Source organism: Lissotriton vulgaris, chromosome 5 (genome assembly GCF_964263255.1).
Source record: "Lissotriton vulgaris chromosome 5, aLisVul1.2, whole genome shotgun sequence".
In the NCBI taxonomy this organism is placed as follows: Eukaryota; Metazoa; Chordata; class Amphibia; order Caudata; family Salamandridae; genus Lissotriton; species Lissotriton vulgaris.
The window spans coordinates 1,186,612,121-1,186,635,870 of NC_141693.1; the positions used below are offsets into that span (position 1 = coordinate 1,186,612,121).

At 42.7% G+C, this 23,750-nt stretch overlaps 1 protein-coding gene across 9 annotated transcripts in view; it reads left to right on the plus strand.

The window, feature by feature from the left end:
* LOC147712238 (scavenger receptor cysteine-rich domain-containing protein DMBT1-like) overlaps positions 1-23,750 on the plus strand; it is a 685,888-nt gene that overhangs the window by 180,968 nt on the left and 481,170 nt on the right. For all 9 annotated transcript variants that reach the window (XR_015295985.1, XR_015295986.1, XM_086922971.1 and 6 more), the window contains 2 exons: positions 2,315-2,356; positions 23,044-23,085. Coding sequence is in view for 7 of the 9 variants with exons in the window: in XM_086922971.1 (XP_086779097.1) it covers positions 2,315-2,356; positions 23,044-23,085 (84 nt within the window). In the remaining 2 variants the exon portion in view is untranslated. The remainder of the gene's footprint in view (positions 1-2,314; positions 2,357-23,043; positions 23,086-23,750) is intronic.

Consider the following 23,750-nt stretch of genomic DNA (forward strand, 5'->3'; position numbering starts at 1 on the left):
AGAATGGAGTTGCCGGCTGTGGCCTTCCGAAAAAGAGAAGTGCAGATTTTACCATCCCTGATGAAGACTTTCAAATCGAGAAAGTCTACCTCTACACTGCTTATGGTGCCACTCAAATGCAGATTAAGATCGTTGTGGTTTAAGGATTGAATGAATAATTCAGCCTCTGTCTTAGAACCCTTCCAGAAAATAAACAAATCGTCAATATATCGGTGCCACCCGATAATTGACGTGACCCATCTCTGATTCTCATCAGACCAGGCCACCTGCTTCTCCCACCAGCCTACGAATAGGTTTGCATAGCTGGGGGCGAAGCAGGTGCCCATCGCTGTCCCTCTCCTTTGCCTGTAATATTGTTTATGGAATAAGAAAATGTTGTTATGCAAACAGAAATGCAGGAATTCCACCAACATGTAGTTATGTTTCATGTATTTCAGAGAACGAGTTTTTAGAAAGTACTGCACTGTACTGCAACGTCTCATGAGATACGTTCCCGGTAGACCTCTGCGCTCAGGGAAGACCTCTAATCTGATTCAACCAAGCTAAAAACCAGAGGAGGCAGAGCTCTGTCTGTTCTTCTCCCACAGTTGTGAAATGCACTTCCGACTACTCTGAAGGAAGAATCTCAGTTACTGCCCTTCAGAAAGAAATTAAAAACCCATTTATTTAAAAGGGCAATGACTTCAGCATAGTCGATGGGTAGCCTGATGGATTTGGGTTAACAGTGTGTTTTGTTGTTCTGTTTCTAAGCGCTTAGAGACCGGCGGTGATAGGCACTATACAAATAAGCAATAACATAACATAACATATCATTGTGTGATATACAAGTGTAAAGTCCAGTCACATCCAACACTATCATCAGCATATCGGGTTCCCAAGGTATATCAGATATGTTGCGAATAAAGTCAGATGTATCCCTTATATATGATGAAAAGGATTTGACATGCTCGATCAGAAAGAAATCCAAAAATTGTGACATATTTTCTGTTAAATTGCCTTTCGAGGAGATTATTGGTCTCCCTGGCGGCAATGTTGAATGTTTGTGAATTTTTGGTAAGTGATAAAATGTTGGAGTTATAGGCTGTTGGCACGTCAAAAATTTCACTTCATTCGCATCTAACATCCCTTCTGTTGCCCACTTGTCAAGTAGAAGGTGATAATCCTTGATGCTAGAATTGTAGTCATCTTTAGTGATCTTAGTATAGCAGTCTGTGTCCTTCAGTGTTCTCAATGCTTCTGTGCAGTAGTATTCGCTTGTATTTTTGTCAAGGCATTCCTTTGGGCTGGTGATAAGTTTAATTGTTCATTGTATATAAATATATGTATATGCATATAATTAAAAATATACTGAATATTAATAAATAAATATTATATTACACTAAAAGAAAGAACTGATTCAATTACACTACTCTAAAGTAGCTATTTATTTAAAATATAATATGTTTGCCTGTTCTTGCTTGATATTATTATAAACAATATCTTGACAATATTTTTCTAATTTGCATTATAAGTATAGGACTGCGAGATTTTTTGACGTTCTATTTGACTTAATATTTTTGTAAGACGATATTTTAAACACAATTTTCTGTCACTGATTTTCGGTGTGATGAATTGCTGGCTTTTTGGAACTGGGTTAGTGAGCTGGTGTCATATTAGTAATTGAGTTTCACCTCCACACTGTATTCTTCGTACATAATCTGAACTTTTGAGGGGTTCTGTTTAAAAACAAAAAATGATGGTGTAGCATATCATTTCACTTTCCTTACCGTCTTAACGAGTCATGCAATTCAAAAGCTTCTTCCTTCTCTTTTGTGCAATTCTGAGGATGTATTGAATGTGACTCTCTATTGTGAGTGCAAGTAAACATTAATGAGACTGTTTGATAGCCGAACACAATTAAGCGATACTAAACTTCATCTACATGCCTGAAAATGCAAAGACACATTTATCAATGGAAAACCAAAGATGTCCTTAACAACTCAACCTAACTGCCCCACCTGGAGGACCAGAAATATTTTTTTTATTGCAGCCTGGGTGCACACCTTCTTGGTTAGTAGTGAGACTATGTCAAGTTATGTCTGTAATTGTACAGATCTACCCAATGTAACACTGCAAATGTTGACAAGAAAGTAATTAATATTGATTCATGTATTATTTTTGCTGTTTGAAATATCCATTGTTTATCACAGTTTAAAACCTGTAAGTACACTTACTCGCAAATACTGCCAGTTAAGAGCAGCTTATACATCACCAACACTGCATCAGGAACTCATTCACAAATTGTGTTCTAATAGTTTGTTATTTTTCTCTGCAGTCCAGAGCTCTGCCAAGAACTCCAATAATGAAATTGACAAAGGTAAGTCAAGGGTTATTGGTCTATTTAATTATATGGGATTTGTGGCTGGGGTGCCAGCGCAAGAATCACCTTTGTGTTGCATGGTCCTTGGAGCATCTCTGATAAACAGTTAGGCCTATATATGCCTAAAGGTTAATGGAGTCCATGATATAGGTCTTATCAGTGAGTATATATATATATATATATATATATATATATATATATATATATATATATATATGCGTTCGTTGTAGTCTCTCCCACCACCTCGTCAGCAATAGAAAAAGACCACGCGACTCCAGTGTCTAAATTAGGCAAGTTGATTTATTTTCGTCAAGCCACCAGATCCGACGCGTTTCGGGCGTCCGCCCTTGCTCACAGATCGTCAGGTAAGTATTTTTTCACACTTTATATACATTTTTTTTCCCGGTTTTTTCAAACCCATTGCAACAACACCACTTGTGACTATGAATGTGGAAGACATACTACAAACATTAGGCAAAGTAGTCTGTTTTCTGATGAAGTTTTCTACATATATTTTATAATTGCAATACGTTTAAAAATGCATAGATGCTTAAATTTAAAACGTATGTTGCTATATGCAAGATTAAAAAGGGATTATAACTGCATAAATTCTGTACAGCCAACATGTAAAATAACAGAACACAAGAAGATCAAATACATGGTTTAAAATCCAGATGTGCAAATTACGCAAAAGATTTTTTGGTGCAACATAGAGCTTATAAAGTGCTATGTGCAAGGTGCAAATTTCGCAAACAATCAATAATTGTGCAAAATAACGCATTGTAAACATTAATCTGTAAACAATCGACCACTGTGCAAAATCACGCATTGTAAATAGTTCTTGGAACCCAAATATAGATTCACTACATAATGGGAATGGTTCTGTTACATACATATGTTACTTGTAATTACTGCATAAATGCTCATATGTGTGGTTGGCTCATGTACAAAATATCTTGCATTGCGCAATTCTATAATGTCAAAACAAAATTGCAAACAAATATATATAAAGTAGAAGAGATCTAGCCAAAGGACTACTTGTCATCATGCCCCTTTGTCTATGTCTTATAATGTGTAGTGCCCTCTACTGTGTGGCTATCTGTCATCCAGAAAGGAGGAAGATAGTGATAACAAATTGAAAAAAATATTTATATCAAGAAAATTAATTCATAATTGGTGCTATTAAGATAATGTGAAAAGGTAAAAATAAAATATTTCTTTTGGAAACTCATAGATTAGGGAGACGGTTGAGGCAGGAAGCTCCAAAACCAATCTAGCCAATAATTAGTGCTCACTATATTAGAGGAATACATGAAGGTCCTCAGTGGTATTCAGACCATTAGGAAAACGACTATCTAGTTCCAGAATGAACTGGGATTCAAGTCTTCTCAAAATTTTGTCACGATCACCTCCCCTGCGGGGTCTGGGCACTGCGGCAATCACAAAATATGTAAGACATTGTAAATTATTATTGTGGACTGACTTAAAGTGTCTTGCCACAGGGTAGGAGCTATCATTGTTAACTATTGCTCTGAGATGTTGTAGTACCCTGACATGCACCTGTAGTCGGGTGCTACCCACATATCTAAGACCACAGGTGCATGTCAGGATATAGACCGCAAATTCGGTTTTGCAATTGAAGGATCCCATGATTTTAATTGGGGTGGGATTAAATGGTGTAAAGTACTCTCTGGTATTAATCCCGAATTTGCAGGCCCTGCAATTAGGACAGCGAGTAAAACCTGGTCGAAGCATCCAATTGTCTTTTATGGTTAGTTCAGGGAATTCTCTGCTAATTTGGGTCCTAAGGCAAGGGCCTCTTCTGTATGTTATGTTCGGTCCATCTGGCAATCTAGGTGACAAAACCAGGTCTGTTTTTAAGACTGGCCATCTTTGTTTTACAATTGATCTGTTTTTCCTTTCCTGCTTGTTAAAGGTCAAAATTAGTCTAGGGGCCAATGTTTCTGTGTTTGAATTAGAGATAATGTCAATATTCTCAGATGTAGTCTCAGTTGCCAATAGAGATTCTCGGGATCTTGCTTTAGTTTTGGCAACGGCTTGTTTAAGGATGTATTCTTTAAATCCTCTGCATCGGAATCTTTCTAGGGATTCCTCCATACATCTGTTGAAATCTGTTTCCGTACTACAGATTCTCTTGAGTCTCAAGAGTTCCCCATAGGGGATATTATCAATAATATGTTTGGGGTGGGCACTACTGGAATGAAGAGTGCTGTTACCAGCAGTGCTTTTGCGGTGCAATTTGGTAGCCAGTTTACCTTCATAAATGAAGACCTTAACATCTAAAAATTCAGCTTCCACATTGCTGATGGATGATGTGAATTTAAGGTTTTGGTCATTGACGTTAATATTTTTGATAAAATTTTCCGCACTCAATTTGTCCCCTCTCCACAAAACAAACACATCGTCAATAAAATGCATCCAATGGACTACGTTATTGTTCATTATGGCCCCATATGTGCGCTTGAGTACCTGCTCCTCCCACCAACCTACGTGTAAACACGCATAGCTGGGGGAGAAGCAGGCACCCATCGCTACACCACGTTGTTGCAAATAGACCTCCCCGCCAAACATAAAAAAATTATTATGATGACACCAAGTAATAAGTTCCAACAGCATTTTGTTGTGTTTGTAACAGTCAATAGTACGTGTTCCCAGGAAGTGTTCTAACGCTCTTAAACCAGTTTCATGTTCGATACGTGTATAGAGAGACTCTATATCAAGTGTTATAAAAAGCAATTCATCATTCCAGGGAACATTTCTAATTTTGCTGATGAAATGGCCAGTGTCTTTAATATTTGTAGGTAGGGTTTTTACCATATTTTGCAGGAAATAGTCAATGTATTCCCCAATGTGTTCAGCAACACTGGATATGGCAGAAATGATTGGGCGGCCAGGTTCAGGAATAGTTTTTTTATGTACTTTAGGTAATAGGTATAGTTTGGGAAGTATGGGTGATTCAACATGGAGAAATTCATGTTCACATTTAGACAACATACCTTCTCTCTTCCATTTGTATAATAGTTTTTTCAGCGATTCCTTTGCCTCATTATACATTTTCATGTTTGTTTTGGTGTAACAAGCTCCATTGCCTAGTTGTCTTGAGGCCTCTTGAATATAATCTGTTTGGGGCCAGATCACCACGTTGTCTCCCTTGTCTGCCATTGTAACAATGATTTATTGATTCTTATTCAATTTTTTAACCAAAGTTATGTATTCCTGTTCCTTAAGGGTTTTGTAGCGTTTTCGGTGCTTTACCTTGTGATAAAGTTGTTTCAGATCCTCCACTATAACATCGTGAAACGTGTCTATAGCATCCTTAGGCATGTTTGGTATGAAATTAGATTTCGGCTTGAAGGGGCTTATGCCCATTCCAATTTGTGCAATTTGTGCCATGTTTAATTCTTCTTGAGTTGAGAATGGCTCATTGTTGGTTGTTGTGGGCACAGCCAATTGGTGCATTGTTAGAAAGGTTCGTGTGTCCCCCGCTTGAACATTTAGATTTTTATCAACTGTTGTCCCTTTTGCACCGGTTGTGTTAGGTTTATTGGCTGAGTTTTCTTTCAAGCCATCTTTAATGTTAAAGAATTTCATCAGTTTCAGCTTACGAATGTAACAAAATATATCAACCCGAGTCTTTGTGTAATTAAAATCAGAGACAGGACAATATGTTAGTCCCAAACTGAGGATTTGTTTCTCTGCTTCAGTAAGTACTGTCTCAGATAAGTTGATAATAACATTGTTATTTATTTCTTTTGCCGCCAATACTGCCGCTTTGTTTTTTTTGGTGATTTTTTGTTTTTTGCGGCGGTTCCTTCTCCTTTTGTTACGTTCAGATCTTTTTTCGGCTGCTGTTCTTGTCGCTTCCGTGGTCTTAGGGTCTGCAGGCGGTCCGAGACTAAAAAATCAATCTCTTCTCCTACATTCAAGATAGTAGTGCTTATTTCCAGGGATTGCCCCTCGCCGTCATCCGATGTTGAGCCACTGGTCAGTGATTCGATCTCACTGATTTCTGCTGCATCATCACTTACGGCTCCCGCATTGGCTGATGTTGAAGCCAAGGCATTAGATTGTTGTTTCGGTGCATTTTTTCCAATTTGCTGTGCTAATTTTGTTTTTTTAGCTGTTTCATATTTTTTTGCAAATGTGAAAATGCGGCCCTGGGCATAATCCTCCTTGTCTCTTGCAAATTTGAATATTTTGCGTGTTTTAATTTTCTCCTCTTGTAGTTTTAGTCTGTCATTAATTTCTTTCCGAGTTGTTGTGATGAGTTCTCTGGGTTCAAATGGAGCCAGTGTCTCATTGATGTCGTCAATTTCTTTCATCAGTTTCTCCCTGTCAATAACAGCATATATATATATGTATATATATATCATGTACTCTGGTTAGAGTGTGTTGGTTGTAGTCCAGCGTCCTTGCAGTATGTCATTTGGTGCACCTAGATTAGTACCATACTCAACACATGTCTCAGAGTGAGAGTGATCAGTGTTTATAATTCCACTTCAAACGGCGCTCTATAAAATAGGGAAACAAAGAGGTTGTGCTGCAAAAGCAAAATTCTCCACCCTTAAGTCTTGACGTCACCTACTGTCTTATAAAAACTGTTCATGAATTGACCTGATCACCGTGTCATTATTATCACCTTGCTTAGTATCCAACCAATACTCTGAGGCTTTGTGTAAGGGCAAAAGGAAAAAAGCACAGATCCCTAAAAGACTTCCCAATCAACAACCTAAAGCTTAAATTCATCTCTGTTCCTGACACTGCCATATTTCAGTGCAGTTCTGGAAATCCATAGGAAAAAAGTGAAATCCTTCAGCATTTTGGTATTTCAAAGGCTTTGCTGACAGCAAACACTCCTTCTGCAGACAGGAGAGCAGAATGGAAGAAAAACAAAGTCTGACAACGTTAAGCTGCTGAACTTCCTCAGAGCAGCACACAGGTGATCTATTATATTAGCCACATACAATACCAAGATCATCAATTTAGCTGCCAACTGAAGCAGAACACTCTCAAGACATGCAAACATTACATCAACCCTCTATCTGACCCTCAAATCCCTCATTCCGCCAATAAGAGTGATGCCCCAGAACTCATATTAGGTGAAAAGATAGACACAATTAGAAAGTACATAAAAGCACCAAGCTTGCTTCTTTTCTGACATGCACCAATCTAGAGTGCATTCCACAATGGCCATCCTTCAAATCTCTATCACCGACATTCTCAACTCTGTTAAAGTCAGTTTATCTTCATTAAAGCCCACTTCTGTGACATTCTCTCTCCTCTCCACATCATCATAAATACCTCACTCAACGCATCTTCCAATAAAACAAGCCACAATGATCCCTCCTAAAAAATTCATACTAGAGCCTGATTAACTCACCAACTACTGGCCAATCACTGACCTACCCTTCATCAGCAAGATCATCAAAAAAGCATTCTATACACAATTCCAAGTTCACATCAACAACTATCTCCTGCACAACACAATTATCTGTGTAGCTTCTAACCATTGAAAACACTAGATGACACCTGTTTCCTAGTATTTCAGGATCTCACTTCCATATTCAACACCATTGACCACCCCACTCTCAAGACTCAAGTGGAATTCACTAGCACGATCCTTCACTGGTTCTCCTTCTATCTAGCTATTCAACCAATACTTGTTTGATGAGGGGGGAAATTGTCCCCTGCCGTGTTAAATATCTACATGAACCCTTTTGTGGACTCTTCTTATTGATACAAGCATCAACATTCAACACTGTGATGATGACACAAAACTCTTCTTGAAAGTCTCATTCTCTGCAGACGTTCAGCCCCTCAAATACTGCAAGCAACACATCTTGACATAGATGTTCAGCATCTGCCTACCTGAAGCTCAATCATTAAAACAGAATTCCCACTATTCTCCAAGAATGACCGGCCACAACTAGCACAAATCAGGCTCAATCCCATGAGCCTGGCTGGATTCGAACACCAACTTTAATCCGGCACCAAATCACACTCAGATTCACTATGGCTTATGACTTCAGCCACAAGAAGCACATTGCCAAGAAAAGCCAGGCAGCTGGGAACCAGCTCTTTCTACGAAAGAAAGTGAAATTGTTCCTTCAAGAAAAATACTACCGAACTGGTGTTCAAACCTGTACTTTTGCATCTGGATGGTGCACCACGACCTGCCATATTTCTCACTGGCACTGAAGGCCATTCTACACACCACACCATGCCTCAATAAAGGTCTAAAAGAAGCATGAGTTCATAACCACACCCTGAGGGAACTCCAGTGTCTCTCCTGACGGGCCTGCACCATCTTCAAAAGCAATTGCATCATCTACAAAGCCATCATGACTGACACCCCCACCTATCTGGCAAACAAAGTCATTATCTCTGGGGGTTCCTGACATAACTTCAGCCAGAACTTCAGCAGACTGGATAGAAAGTAGTGCAAAAAAATACCTGCTCTAATTTAATAGAGAGCTACATTTGCACCTCTTCTACGAATATGCAGTAAAAGTCCATTTCTGTTGATAGAACACATCTACTGTCCAAACACTCATTTACTGAATCTTGCCTTTGATTCTCTACAAGGCACCCCTGCCCTTCAGTTAGGTTCAAGTCGTACAAGAATGCATAAACACTTTCAAGCATACAATAGATATCTTTGATCCCAACAACTACTGGCCCATCTCACGTCTTCCTTTGCCTGCTAAACTAGTTGAAAACGTAATGAATGTTCCGCTTACACAATACATTCAAAATAACCAGTTGCTGGATGAAATGCATTTCGGTTTCAGATCCGGCCATAGCAATATGAAAGCCCTGATTGAAGCCACTGAAGAGATAAGGGTCCCCGTAGACAGAGATGGGGCAACAGGTCTTATTCTTCTGGATTTATCAGCGGCCTTTGATACAGTTGACCGCAGGCTGTTGTTAAAACAATCACCACTCTAGGCATCAGGAATAGGGCTAAATCTTTGCTGATATCCTTTCTGTCTGAGTGCATACAATCAGTAAGCCTGGGCAATTTTGAATAAGCCACCTTTTCGCTTCTATATGGGGTGCCACAGGGCTCATCTATCAGCCCCACGCTGTTTAATATATATTTCATAGAACTTGAACTCTTAGTCAGATCCTTTGACCAGGTGTTTACCTCCTATGTGGATAATACCCAAATAGTTCTGTCCGCCTATAAAACGTGACAGAGGTATCGACCACCGTCCATGATGGCATGCTAGCAATTAGCTCATGGATGTCCAGACTCAAACTGAACTCTAAGAAGATTGAGGTGATTGTGTTTGGAAATGTACTCCCTGTCTGGTCCTCTAGTTGTTGGCCTGAAGAACTGGGCTCTCCGCTCATCCCAGTGGCAAAGGCCAAAAATCTGGGTCTCATTTTAGATAACAAGCTGAACTATGAGCCCCAACTCAACTCTCTGGTCTCTTTCTGCTTTTACATACTTAGAATGGTAAAAAAACTCTTTCCATTTATTCCGGCGGAAGCAAGAAGGACAATAATCACTGCTTTAGTCATGTATAAACTGGACTATTGCAATAGTCTATAAGCTTCAAATGGTACAGAATGCAGCCGCAAGGATTCTCTTTGGGCCTGCCAAATATAATTCTGTATCCAAGGCTATAATACAATTGCATTGACTGCCTATCAGAAGCCGAAAAAAATGTAAAGCGCTGTGTATAGCCTATAAGGCAATAACCAGAAAAGACCCTGGTTTTTTTAAACACTTCTTGCAGATATACACAGCCAGCAGACATTTGCGTTCCCTAGGGGCGAACCTGTTAACCACTCCTAGAATTTACAGTACACATTGGGGAGGCAGAAGCTTTGTCGTGGGTACTACCAATCTCTGGAATAACCTACCTCCTCGTATTAGAGCCCTTCCCACTCTAATCTCTCTCAGATAAAAACAGCTACAAACCTGTTTTTTCAATAAGTAGGCCTGTCAGTCTCAGAAGCAGAGAGCACCAAGATATCTTTTCGGTATACGTGTGCTTTACAAAAAGGCTTTCATCAGTACACCTTGGTTGTTAGTGTCAAATGTTTCTGAAAGGTTCAGTTTTATGATCACAACTGCATGCTGACTGCCAAAGGCAATCAGTAGTTCTCCTTGATATTCAGGAAGTACGTTTATGTCACCTTCCACGAATGGTAGCCTAAGAACGACTAAGTGGACCTTTCTCCTCCATATGTGTAAAAAGAAAATTTATGCATCAAAAAGTATAAACCCTGCAATATCAAAGAGAAGAACACCAGTATCTGCCCACCTGAATTTTCTCACATTGTTGATCTGTTCAGAAATCCCTCACTCAGGATTTTATAGTGCTCTCATTTGCATGGTGTACAGCATTCACACATATTGTGGGAACTGAACCCCATGATTTTTTTACACCCCAGTGTTTTGATCACCGCAAAATATACCTTTAGCAGCTAGGCTTTGGTACCCTTGATCTAGCATTGAGACACCACCCTCTTCATCATCAGGCCCACATAATCAGGAGGGCATGGCTAGCCAGCAAGGATGGCGGGCGCGCTCTAGCGAGGCTCCGCCACTCAGCCCCAGAATCCGGCATGTATCCTGCACACAGAAGCATCATCTGTGTGCTGAGCCTAGCCCGCGGGGTTTGCGGTGCCGGTGTGACCATACATAGTGAGTTTGGAGAATCGGGACCCTGCCCCACCTGAGAAGCAGCCATCTATGCAGAGCGGCTGTGGGGCGGTCACGTAGGAGAGGCGCGTGACCATTGGCACTGCAGTCAAGGAGAGCCGAGTGATCTGCAGACGCGGTGCCTTATCCCTGTACGACGAGGCTGGGATTGACCCCGTGCTGTGTGGCTGAACCGGCTGAGGAGGCTTGCGATACCCAGGAGTGGTGGTGGAAGAACTAAACACCTGGCTGTACCTCTGCGTGTGACATTGCTGCTGAAAAGGAGGAACGAGCGGTGCAGCGATCCTGACTCCGTTACCCCTCCCTCTCCCCAGGGGCTCCTGGAAGCATCAACTGGCTGCTGCCTGGATGCGGTGAGTGATGCAGGACTCCTGCCTGTCGGGCCGCAAAAGACTGGTGGGCTGAGAGAGCAGATGCCACCTCGTGTGGCAGAACTGATTCCTGCCTCATACGCTATGTGTGGGTCTGAACTGCTGCACATGCCATGTGTGGAGGCTGACTATAAGTGACCTACAGGGTACGGCCTTGTGCCACACCCACACTATTGAAGAACATGGGGGGGAAGGAATGCCTTCCTATACCTGGGTTCTGCGTGTCACTGAGACATGGAGAGACTGCTGAGGTGGCATAGTACCAATAAGCGCTATTATGTGATGGCACAGCACCTGCAGGTGAAGAGCGCCACATCTGACCCATAGTGCAGGCCCCTCTGCCACTCTTGTGCTACTACCTGAGCCGGGGGAGGACAAAAAAATCTGGCCCTCGGTGCTGTGTCCGGCCGGATAGGTCCAGGAAGTGGATTGCGACACCCTGGCCGCCCTTGGTCTGGCGAACACCTGCCTGTGCCACCAGATAGCGGAGCCCCCTGGAGACATGGAAGCGCAGAGGCCCATATCACCCTCACAAAGATCATCTGTTGTGAACTGGCGAGATGAGCAAACCACACACAGGTACAGGCATTCCACCCGTGAGATCGATGTAAAGGCCCAGGCCACTCGGATCAGGAGTCTGAAACGTCATATTTGCATAGGCGCTCCAGCCTGGAATCTAAAATAGATTCTGTCTTACAGGTGGTGACGCAAATTGGTGAAACGCTGACACAAGCCAGCACCTCCTTGGAAGGCTGCATCAATAAGGTCAAGTCAGGCTTTAGGCTCCTGCATGCTGACCACCGAAAACTGACAGGGAGCGTCAGTGATCGAGAAAAAGACGTGAAAGATTTCGCCCCAATAACCGGGGAGACGACTTTGGAAATCCGCACCCTCATGATGCGGCTTCGATCATTAGAGCGCAGAATGGATGACGCAGAAGGCCGCTCACGTTGGAACAATATACACCTAGTGGGTTTGCCAGAAGGCACAGAAGGCAGTGAAGCAGTGACCTATACTGAAAACTGGTTGCAAAGTCTGTTGCCTGCAGGTGTGCTTTCTAATTTCTTCGCTGGGGGAAGGGCACATAGGGTGCCATTGAGTCGCCCACCGCCGCAGCTGGAAACAACCCTTCCTGTTTCGGCTCATGAACTTTAAAGACAGGGACACACTACTCCAGGAAGTGATAACATTGGGATCTTTCAAAGTGGACAACTCACAGGTCGTCTCCTTCCCAGACTATGCCCTAGGAGTGCAGCAGCAGCAAAGCGTCTTCTTCACGGTCAAACGCATGTTGAGAGACTTGAACCTGAAGTACTCCCTCATTTTCCTGGCCCGGCTGCAGGATGTGGCGGAAGACTGAGCGCACTTTTTCAACAATGTGGAGGATGTCTCGGACTGGCTTGAAGCTAAGGGTCACCACACCTCGTAGAGCAGCCTGTAAATTAATGTAGGGCAGTGATCGGACACTCGAGGGGGCCGACGCACCAGAAACCAGAGGTGAGTTAAAGCACTGCAGGTGCAGTCGGCAACCACCCACTGCAACGAGCAAGTGCTGTAGGAATGGTGAAATGCATTTCAAGCAGTGACAGACACGAGGGAATGGCGAAACGATGAAGATACAGATGCCTCTTTTGAACGTTCGCTGAGTGATGACAACTCGCAAACTGTGTGGCAGCACCTCGAAGACGCACAGTCACTCCCAGTAGTAATACCTCAAACCGCGGATGATCAACGTAGCGGTACAGTGTAAACTGTGACCATGCAAGTATAAGTTCACTGCAATGCCTGGTCTTTTTTTCTTCTCTCATTTTTCTTTTTTTTTGTGATCTACGCTGCCCTCCACGCAGCCTGCGCTTGCGCTGTTCTAATGTCCTGCTTGGAGCATAGTGTACAGCCAGGCTGGTGCAGAAAAGTGAGCGCCCAACTTACACCACACTACTATGTGGCGTAAACTTTCACACGCGCACAGCGAGCCCGAACTCGCCCATTACATTAATTGCAGGATACAACCAGCCCCACCGTCCAGAAAGTCCAACATGGGGGACGTGACCGTGAGTTTCCATAAGGCACTGTTGTTCGTTTCGGCGGACGCACGTTGTTGCTCTGCTCTCTCCCAGCTGAGCCGTCAGAAGCTTTTCCTGTAATTCCTGTTCGAGTTATGTCACCCGCGCACTTGCTGGTACCATAGATGCATCTGGCACTCACCACAACTCCAGTGCTCACTCCTCTCGCTAAAGTTAGCACGCTCCCGCGCCAGCAGTTTTCTATTTCTTGTTTTGCACCTACACAGCATACAATGCGTTATCACCTGCCTCACATGACACATAGGCACCATGCCAGACCACCTTTAAAACACACCGCCTGCCGCACACTAACGTAATAACCTGGTATGTCAGGGGCATCCATACGCTAGCGCCCAGATATGCGAGACGTGCATGCTTGAAGTGTCACGCTGCACATGTAGCGTTTCTTCAGAAAACGCACATTTCCCAGCTGGAAAACAGCAAGATACAGCCGAGATGGAGGGGCCAAGTACTGGTCACAGGGTACTCAGATTATGCAAGAGGGACTTTAATATGGGTGTGACCTGGAACCCATTTTGAGCACGATAAGACGATAATAGATGCATGCAACAGGTATGTGTTTGCTAAGGGCTGTCTCAATGGTCAGGACGTGGTACTCAGCTCCATGTAGTCCCCTAAAACGGAGCAAGCCCCCTTCTGGTACACTCACAGGTCTGTTGTCCCCCTGGTGCGCTGTCCCTTGGCTTTTTGGCAGTGACTTTAACTCTGTTCTTGATATGACACGCAAGAGATCATTCCCACCACTCCCACAAACAGCAGCGACATTCCATGCTAAACATCTAGGGGACTGGCTACATCATTGGGGCCTGGCAGATGTGTGGAAAACCCTTATTCCACAGGCTTGACTATACTCATAATATTCACTTCCACATGGGCTGCACATCCGTCTCCACCATTTTGTTACAAGCGCAACGCTCATCACGAAATGCACTAAGGTGGATTATTTGGGGAAAACACACTCGGACCATAATCCGCACATCATGACACTACAGGGAGATGTTGAAGGCCCTGTATGCCGCATATGGGGGAAACAACAGTTACAACGCAACTTTTACAACGCATTCTGTTACAACGCACACCATTACAACGCAGGATCCTTTACAACGCATGCCTTTACAACGCATGACATTACATAGCAGATGCTATTACAACGCATGCCATTACAACGTAAGTATTGGTAAGTATGTCATTTTATTTAATAATTTATTTTTAAATTTAAATTAAATAAATTTATTTAAGTAATAGTATATATTTAGTTTTGGGTTATGGGGTACAGGGGTATTTTTAGGGTTCAGGGCTGGGTTTGGGTTATGGGGTACAGGGGTACTTTTAGGGTTCAGGGCTGGGTTTGGATTATGGGGTACAGGGGTATTTTGAGGGTTCAGGGCTGGGTTTGGGTTATGGGGTACAGGGGTACTTTTAGGGTTCAGCGCTGGGTTTTGGGGTACAGGGGTATTTTTAGGGTTCAGGGCTGGGTTTGGGTTTTACACTAACTGGATTTAAAATATTATTTTTATACACCTACACTATTTAAAAAAATATTTAAATATATTTACAAATATATTATTAAAAAATGTATTTAATAAATAAAATAAAGTCAATATTTAATAATTACATTTGTTAAAAAATAATATACTTACCTAGACTTACGTTGTAATGGCATGCGTTGTAATAGCATCTGCTATGTAATGTCATGCGCTGTAAAGGCTTCCGTTGTAAATGATCCTGCATTGTAAAAATTGCGTTGTAATGGTGTGCGTTGTAATAGTTTGCGATGTAACGCCATACATCCGCATATGGAGGCTTCAGCCTATGGCATTGGAGGATCGCTCGTTCAAAGAGACAGCAGCCACAGCACTAGAGGACTACTTTGGGCATTACGAGAGATCAGTCATGGATGTGGGGGTCCTGTGGGATGCTGGGAAGGCAGTTGTTAGCGGTCAGTGCATGGGGATGAGTTGGAGCCTTCGGAAGCAATTAGACAGTGAAGTTAAATGTGTAGAAGATGACCTAACCCAGCTCGAAACCGAACTAGAACAGGGCATGGTGGTGCAACCAGTCATTGATAACTGCCAGATGCAGCACACTACTGTGTATGGGCACCTACGACGTCTCAATTACGCATCTCATGGTGCACGCACTCAGGCCACAGTGGACAGGGCGGGTAGACTGCTGGCACATATCATCCGGGAGGAGAATGCACATGCACCAATTTTGCGACTACGCTCTACATCTGAATTACTGTTCACTGCACAGCGGGCCATCCACAAGGAGTTCACCACACATTATACCATAGTCTACCGGTCAGCACATCGTGCAACACCTGCAGAATAGGAATCATTTTTTTGCACCCTGAACCTGCCCCGCTGTCGCGTTCTAATCTAGGACCCCGATCAATACTGTGACCTTATGCCCCTATGCTGCTATAATCCATTCATACCCCTATAATGGCATAAACGATCAGAGCCATATTTCTGAAACTCGCCTCTGCAGCTCATTACAGTAGATGACACAGCAGAAGCCACTATCTTAGATTCCTGGATTACAATCCGAGTTCTTCAACAAGATAAAACTCAGCAACCTGGGAAAGCCCCGCTTGCTATGTTTTGATTAGTAATAGAACTCTAATGAGCACTGAAAGGACGATCACTTCCTAGTGACATCTTTATTGACCTCTTATGTCCAAAAACTTACGTCAAACAAGGCATCTTTCAGGTATAAATATTACCAACGTTGCCTTAAGCAAGTGCGACGACGATAACGATGGTGTGGTGAATACAGGAGCAGAACAGCTGTCACCTGCAGAGCCCAGCAGATGCAAGCAGCCCACGGACGCTGCCCCTCCTCCTCCTTGACGCGCTGAGAGAGACGCTGTCTTTTCTCTTGCCGAGAAAATCCAGCTCCGGCGTTTCCAGCCTACTCTTGCGAGTTACTGGGATATCGAGTCCTGAGAGGAGATACAAAACCTCCAACATTCTATTCCAGAGGTATGGTGTTGACTAAACCCTTAGAGAGAATTCATGAAGCAAACCTTGGTAAAATCAACTTAACTTAAACTGCTACTTACTTACTCCCTCCCAAGTATTAGGCTTAGGTCAGGTACACTGGGGTAGGCGTAGTTGGAAGCACCAGTTGAGTACGTTAGCTAAATGTATATATGAATGTATATATTTTATTCATTTTAAACCATTGTATGGCTAAGAAACCATATCAATGCTTTTACAGTATTATTTCGCAATCCTCATTTTACTGTACGCACTTTTTATAATTACAAGTCTTGCAATTGTGGCAATTCATTTCTCTTGCATGAGAAGAAAGACTGTTCAATAAATAATACCTTTTATTGAAAACGCCCGTCTCTCTATTCTCTGCATCTTGGTGAAAGTAATCTGCACAACTGACTGAGTAAAATAACTGTCTATTGTTTCACACGACTCTAGAGATTGACTCGTATTCTAAGGAGCAAAGTTGTCATGTTTATGCGGTTGTTGGAAAACTGAATCCCTTCTTGTATGTGCAGGGAAGCTGATCACTTCCTATTCAGTCAAGAAAGTTTCCAGTGACCTCTGAGCTAGTTGGTAACAAACCCAATTAAGTTTAGCATAGTCAGTAGAGACCTGGAAGACCGCACTTCTACGTCTAAACTGCTGTTTATGTTATTCCAATGCGCAGGGCCTATAGGGAAAATAGGAACTACACTACACCGCGTCACAGATGAACAACGAGCCGAGCTAGATGAGCTGTTCACATTATTAAAAGTGCGTGCTTCCATTTGTACACTTGCTACGGGCAAGGCATCCAGACTGGGCGGTTATCCGTCCAAATATTATAAAGCCTACCAACAAGCTTTATTACCACGACTGCTTGCAGTGTACCAAAATGAACAAGAAACTGGAAGGTTGCCAGGCACGCTTCATGAATCCTTAATGGTCTCCTTACCTAAACCACAAAAAGACACAGAACTGATCGGTTCCTATCGACTGTTAGCACCTTTTATTACAGATTGCAAGGTCTTGGCCAAAATTCTGGCAAACAGGCTTGTCCCATTGGTACCTCAGCTGGTCCATGTAGACCAGAATGGGTTTGTGCCGGCTCACAGCACATCACTGAACCTGCGTTGGTTCTTCAGAGTGGGACATTATTCAGGAAACGACTGGTCGTATGCCTGATCTTAGACCTCGAAAAGGCCTTTGACACCCTGGCATTGGATTTCTTATTAGCCGTGTTGCAAAGATATGAGGTAGAAGATGTGTTCTAGGGCCTTGTCCGCCTGTTATACACCGACTCAATCGCCAGAGTTAAGATGGGTTGCTATGTCTCAGACCAGGTCCCTATTGGTCATGGCAAGTGGCAGGGTTGCCCACTCTCTCCTCTACTGTTCGCGTTGCCTATCAAGCCGCTAACAGAGGCGCTATGTGGCACTCACGCCAAATGGGGGATCCCCTGGGAGATGGCATACATGCCGTCTCACTGTACACTGATGACCAGCTCATCTACCTCAGGGATGATGGACAATCCTGCACGGCAATTGATAACATGCTGGTTCGCTTCACCTTGGTATCAGGAATGAAAGTGAACTGGGACAAGTCATGCCAATATCCCTTCGCGGCCACCACTAAAGAACCACACTTAATAATTAGCGACAAACCATTGTACTGGCAAACTACGGTGTTCCGATACCTCGGAGTCCATATATATCGAGAACAGCAGGATCTCCTTGAAGGTAAACTGACACACTCAATCACAGCGATGCGGGCGCAAATGACCTTCTCGAAAACCCTGCCAATTGCAGTCATGGGCAGGATAGCGTTAATTAAAATAGTGGTCCTACTGCCTCTACTTTATCACTTCACGAACCTATAGCTCTACCTCAGGCCACCACTGTTCAGAGACCTAGAGTTGGATGTACGGCGGTTCATCTGGCATTGGTCATGAAGCAGAGTGGCAATGTGTAAAATGTACCCGCCGACCACTAGGGGAGGACTGTCGCTACCCAATATGGAACATTGCTATTTGGCGGTGCAACTCCAGTGGGTAGCACGCTGGTTAAGTGCACGGAACCTCAGAGACACGGCAACACAGACGCCTGGGTCATCCATCCCCAGAGAACGCCACTTTTCCACCCCAACAGGACAGGCAGTTCACCCACGCCATTAGTACTAAAGGTGGCCTATTAGTGTTATTGCTGCTGCCTTTGTCTCACGCATCAGCTTACACCACACGCACCATCTCTCTCCATACTAGGCATCCCCAGTCGGCATCGGGCGATATCTAGTGCGGAACTCACACAATGGGAGGAAGCGGGCATCCTAAAAGTAGGGGATCTATACAATGCTGGGCAACTGGTTCCCTTTGAAGACCTGGCTGAGAGCACTGGTCTGCCGCAAGGCCAGTTCCTCCTTCATGCTGCAGTGATTCGCACATTGGGCACACAGTGGGGAGATGTGACGTAGGAACCTGCCACGCATCTGACCTAACAATTCCTGCACGATCTTGTCGGCATCTCACCAGATGGTTTGCAGAGACGCTTAGAATTCACACAGCACCTCCATTGCTCTCCCTGCGTGCCCACTGGGATGCGGACCTTCGGAGACCCACCACGGCCCAGGAATGGGGTCACATACTTGTAGGCCCCACGCAAATTCCGCGCAACACAAGATTCCGACTCATTCATTATTACATAACCCACAGGGCTTACCTCACGCCGGCAAAAATAAACAAATACTTTGCCTGTACAGATGCCAAATGTACCAGATGTAACGAGCCAGGGGTGGACCTCCTGCATATGTTATGGTCATGAGAAAAACAAAGGGGGAGCAAAGAGGTACTGCTTGTCACAAGCAGTGGAGGTGGATATGTCTTCCTTCAGTCTATAGTTTCTAAACCACAAAGATCCACCCTCAGATAGTTTCAAAAGCCATGTCCTCCCAGGTTGAGTACGCTTCCTACAGTGGGAAAAAAACACACAATTTTTTTAAATACCCCTCACACACCAAAAGGGCTCTTGGTGTCATGCTTCCTCATAGGGGTCTTCCCACCCCTCTACGGGACGGGCGTGCTACAACCTACAGTTACGCGGGAGCACTGTTGTGAGATGACTATGTGTCGTGTAGGAGTGTGAGTGGAAGGGTCAGGAGTGAATGGAAAGGTGATGTTAAAAAATACATGGCTCGTCGGTCAGAATTTTTTTATATATACTTTTGAGCTGGTATTGTTAAATAATGTGGGGAGGGAGGTGTAGTTGCCTCAATGAGCTACGCCTCCAATGTCAGTCAACATGTTTCGAAGCCGCCCTGGCTTCTTCTTCAGGACCTAGCATATCCCTTCTACACTCACTTTCTATGTGGTGTGTTCATTTAACTAATCCTTTTCCTGAAAATGTGTTTGTGCAAATAAATATACAGTGCATGTGGATTATCAATGCACATATACGATAACTAAATAGGTATCTGTCATCGTTATTTGATTTCAAAAGTAAAAACGCCCAAGGAGCCTGTAATGGGTGGGAGGGTTGCCTATAGTTGCAACTGCTGCTCCTGGGACACTGCCCAGCCGGATCAGCCGCAAGGGGACGTTCCTGCCTTTAACGTTTTATCTCGTGTTTTATAGATTTCCTCTTTCTGTGTAACATAGTGCTGCTGTATTTTGATTCTATTTCCTACAGCTATTTTCGGCATTATCTGATTTTATTCTCTATTTTAACAGATTTTTTTAATATGTTTCTTACTTTGTTTGTCTTACACCCTTGCCTTTTTCATAATGTATTATTTTTGCACTGGGGTTTCTAATGTTAATACATTTGCATCCATGGGACAGAACATTTAATTCTGACCCTCTAGTTTAGGCCCATAATTGAGTAATGCTGAATACATTTGGTACTTGATTAAATCCTATAGCCATTGCTGAAAAATGGTGGTTACTTTCTAAAAAACGCATATTTAGCGAATCACAATACGGAAACAATTAAAGGTTTTTATATAAAAACTTGAGTAATGACTGCTGGGCATTATAATATTGTGAGTAGTGTGTTGTGATATCCATCCTCAGGTTGAGTAGTGTCTAACAAGGAGAGACTTGTTATATTTAATTTACGACTTTGCATGAAAGCTACAAATGCGGTTTGCACTTTGTCCGCCTAAAATATGAACGTTCCACCTCAAACAAATCCTTCTATGATTAAATCGTTGTAGGAAATGTGAGCAAACATTCCTCCCAGACCCCTAGACATGAGAGTTGTTTTCCAATGTGCTCGAACAAACACATCTAATGGTAAGAGCAACAACAGGTCCAGTAAATCCTTCTAAAGGGAAACATGTCAGCTGTTAAAATCTTTTATGCGCTGAGCATCAGTGTATTGCACGTAAGTTTCCCCGACCTATAACATCTCTGTGAAATATTGAATTATCTAGTGGGCTCATGCCTCTGATGCTGTTTCACATTTGAAACACTGTATAACACCTTTACATTATGATACAGTCAGTATGGACGCTTCAGCAACCGCACTTTTTAATCACAAAAAGGACAGAAGGTGTGGTAGCTGCATCGCAAAGGTTTCAGACCAAGAGAAACAATTTCTTGCAGGTGGCTGGCATGTGTATGGTCCAGATGTATCCTGTTCTTTTGAGTGTCGTTATACTGCAACATTATTTTCATTATTCGAGTACAATTTAAGGACAACACATTGGTTTAATTTTATGGACGATAACTTTAAACAAGAAGTTTTAAATTTCCTATTACTGAGTGCAATAGATGCTGCTCATTAGATCTGTTGTAAAAATACTAACATACGCCTCGATGCCTCTGAAAACACCAAAGCACTTGACTAGGGCGAGGATCAGTAGAATCCCATCTGTCATCTGTTGCATCAAATCACCTTGAGAGGAGGGCCAAATGCTAGAGTTTGTAGTACCAACTGATGTGACTATCCATCCACAAAGCAATAATGTACAGAAAGGAACACACCTTTAAACCAGAGTAGATCACACATGCCAGAATGTACAACATATATTACCACACAGTCTAGCCATTTTCGTAGGACAATGTGCTCCATGACCGGAAATGACAGTTCTAGGCTATTACCTGGACAAAACCATGATACAGTTTTATAGTTCTTTGCAATGGGGACGTACAGCAATTCATCTGGCTGGGGTCAAATTTTGACGTCATGAGCCATCTAGCCAACTAGCAATGGATGGCATTTTTACTACTAAATTTCTCAGTGATCTATTTCTTTTTCTAGTCTGGCAAGAGATTGGAGGTCAATGTTGGGCTGCCAATCTCGTCAGCACCCAACCCATTACATCTCAACCAATACAAATCCAGTTATTTTGACTCCCAGAGTTTATGACCATTTCCCTTTACAGTCTTGTTAAAATTCTGAAATAGCATGTCACTTTGGCAGTGGGCAGATGCCTTCTGCTCAGGTCAAGATATCAGCTTTGAACTCAAAATTAAAATGTAACACCAATGCATCTATTCACCTCATGCAGGAATTGACAACGCAGCACAGCTATTCTAGAAGTACATTATGTAAGGGTCGGGGAGACAGAGTCCACTATAAAAGACACTCACTCATTCTCTTCCAATATAGAATAATCGCTATTTGGGTTCAAAGGGCATTACCTCTTAAATCAGAACTATGATGTGTGAAAGAAAATATCGTTTTTGATTTTTTCCCCAGCTACATTTCACCAGTGAAAATCCGGTGGATTATGTCTGTGGACGAGTGCAGGGAAAACCCTACAGCAATTGCTATACAAATATCAGTTTCAACAGTATTCCTCATTTCAGAGGCTAAACCCAGAATACACACTACACATCAAGATTGATTAAGCACATATGTTTTTCACCTTCTCAAGTGATCCTACATGTTTCAGCCACATTCCCCTAAACTCATTCAACTGCCTTCTTCAGGACTGTCTTTAACTCAACCATTTTGATTATGCCAGTCACTAGACAATAGTTGAGGTGTGTTAATTACACACAGTAGTTAAAAAACAAAATGTATGGTTGTATTGGGGAAAAACACAAGAAATGTACATGCAAGTGAAGAATAATATATACATACATTGTGTTAGGTAAAACATAATAGTGAAACACAGCAAAACATGAAGCACTGCACACAGAAGTGGAAAACACAGTGATGATAGACACTGTCAAGCCTGAAAAAAGCCACAGCCACTTTTACCAAGTGGTCAGAGAAAGTTTCCTTAAGCCAGGGTTAAAACAGGAGCATCTCCCCGTAGTCACATACTAGGTGGAGAGATAAACAACAGTGATCATGTAATTGATGTATTCTCCCTTTTTATATTGGTCCGAGCTCCATAGTTCTACCACTTCTCTTTACACTCTTTTGTCCTCAAAGGTTTTTCGATAGCTCCATCTCATCCTCTCTAGAAAGCGGTGTGGGCTCCTCTACATGTTAATCCATCGTATTACCTCTCCTGTTAAGAAATTATTCGTGTTTCTCCTGCACTGCCCCCACCTATGTATCTAGTCATAACAATATACTTATGTTTTTTACATTAACAGATCAGATGAAAATATTGAGATGGAGATACACCACCGAAAGTCGTAAGTACTGTATTTGTTATTAGGTGACTACATTTCTCCTCTATATGGTGACAGGGTTTTAGCATTAGGTTGCGGGACTGTTATGCTGATTATACATATCTGCAGACTCTGCACATTCCCACACTTTCGTTTTTGCAGCAACTTCTCAAGTGGCTCTATCAGCACACCCCTAAACGTTATTGAAGGCAGTAGCTCCCTGAAAACAGTAGTGAATAAATCTGTCAGACTAACTCACAATGGTAAACATTGAAAAAGAGAATAATGCACCCACAAGAGTTCAGTTAAATTATAGTTATGGTAATGAATTTCAAATAACAAAACACTGATTCACCACAATCCATAATAACTCAGACTACAACCATGTAAACCACAACTTGCAAACCAAATTTAATGCTATGAATTTAAAAGGGTTTTTTTATACGTGTCAAAGTCTTGGAAACAATCCTTTCTATAACTTTTACTATGCTTTATTTTTTAAGTGAATTTATCTTTTTTTTTATGATCAGCTCCTTCTGAATTTCAAACCATGCTTATGGCCAACCCCTGATGGATATAGCCTTTGGCTGTGCTCAACCAGGATTGGCTGCAGGACCTGGCCACATTCAAGATTGTGCACCAACTCCTCCAACCACTCCTGTGCACCTGCTCAGGCTGTGCACTTGTTA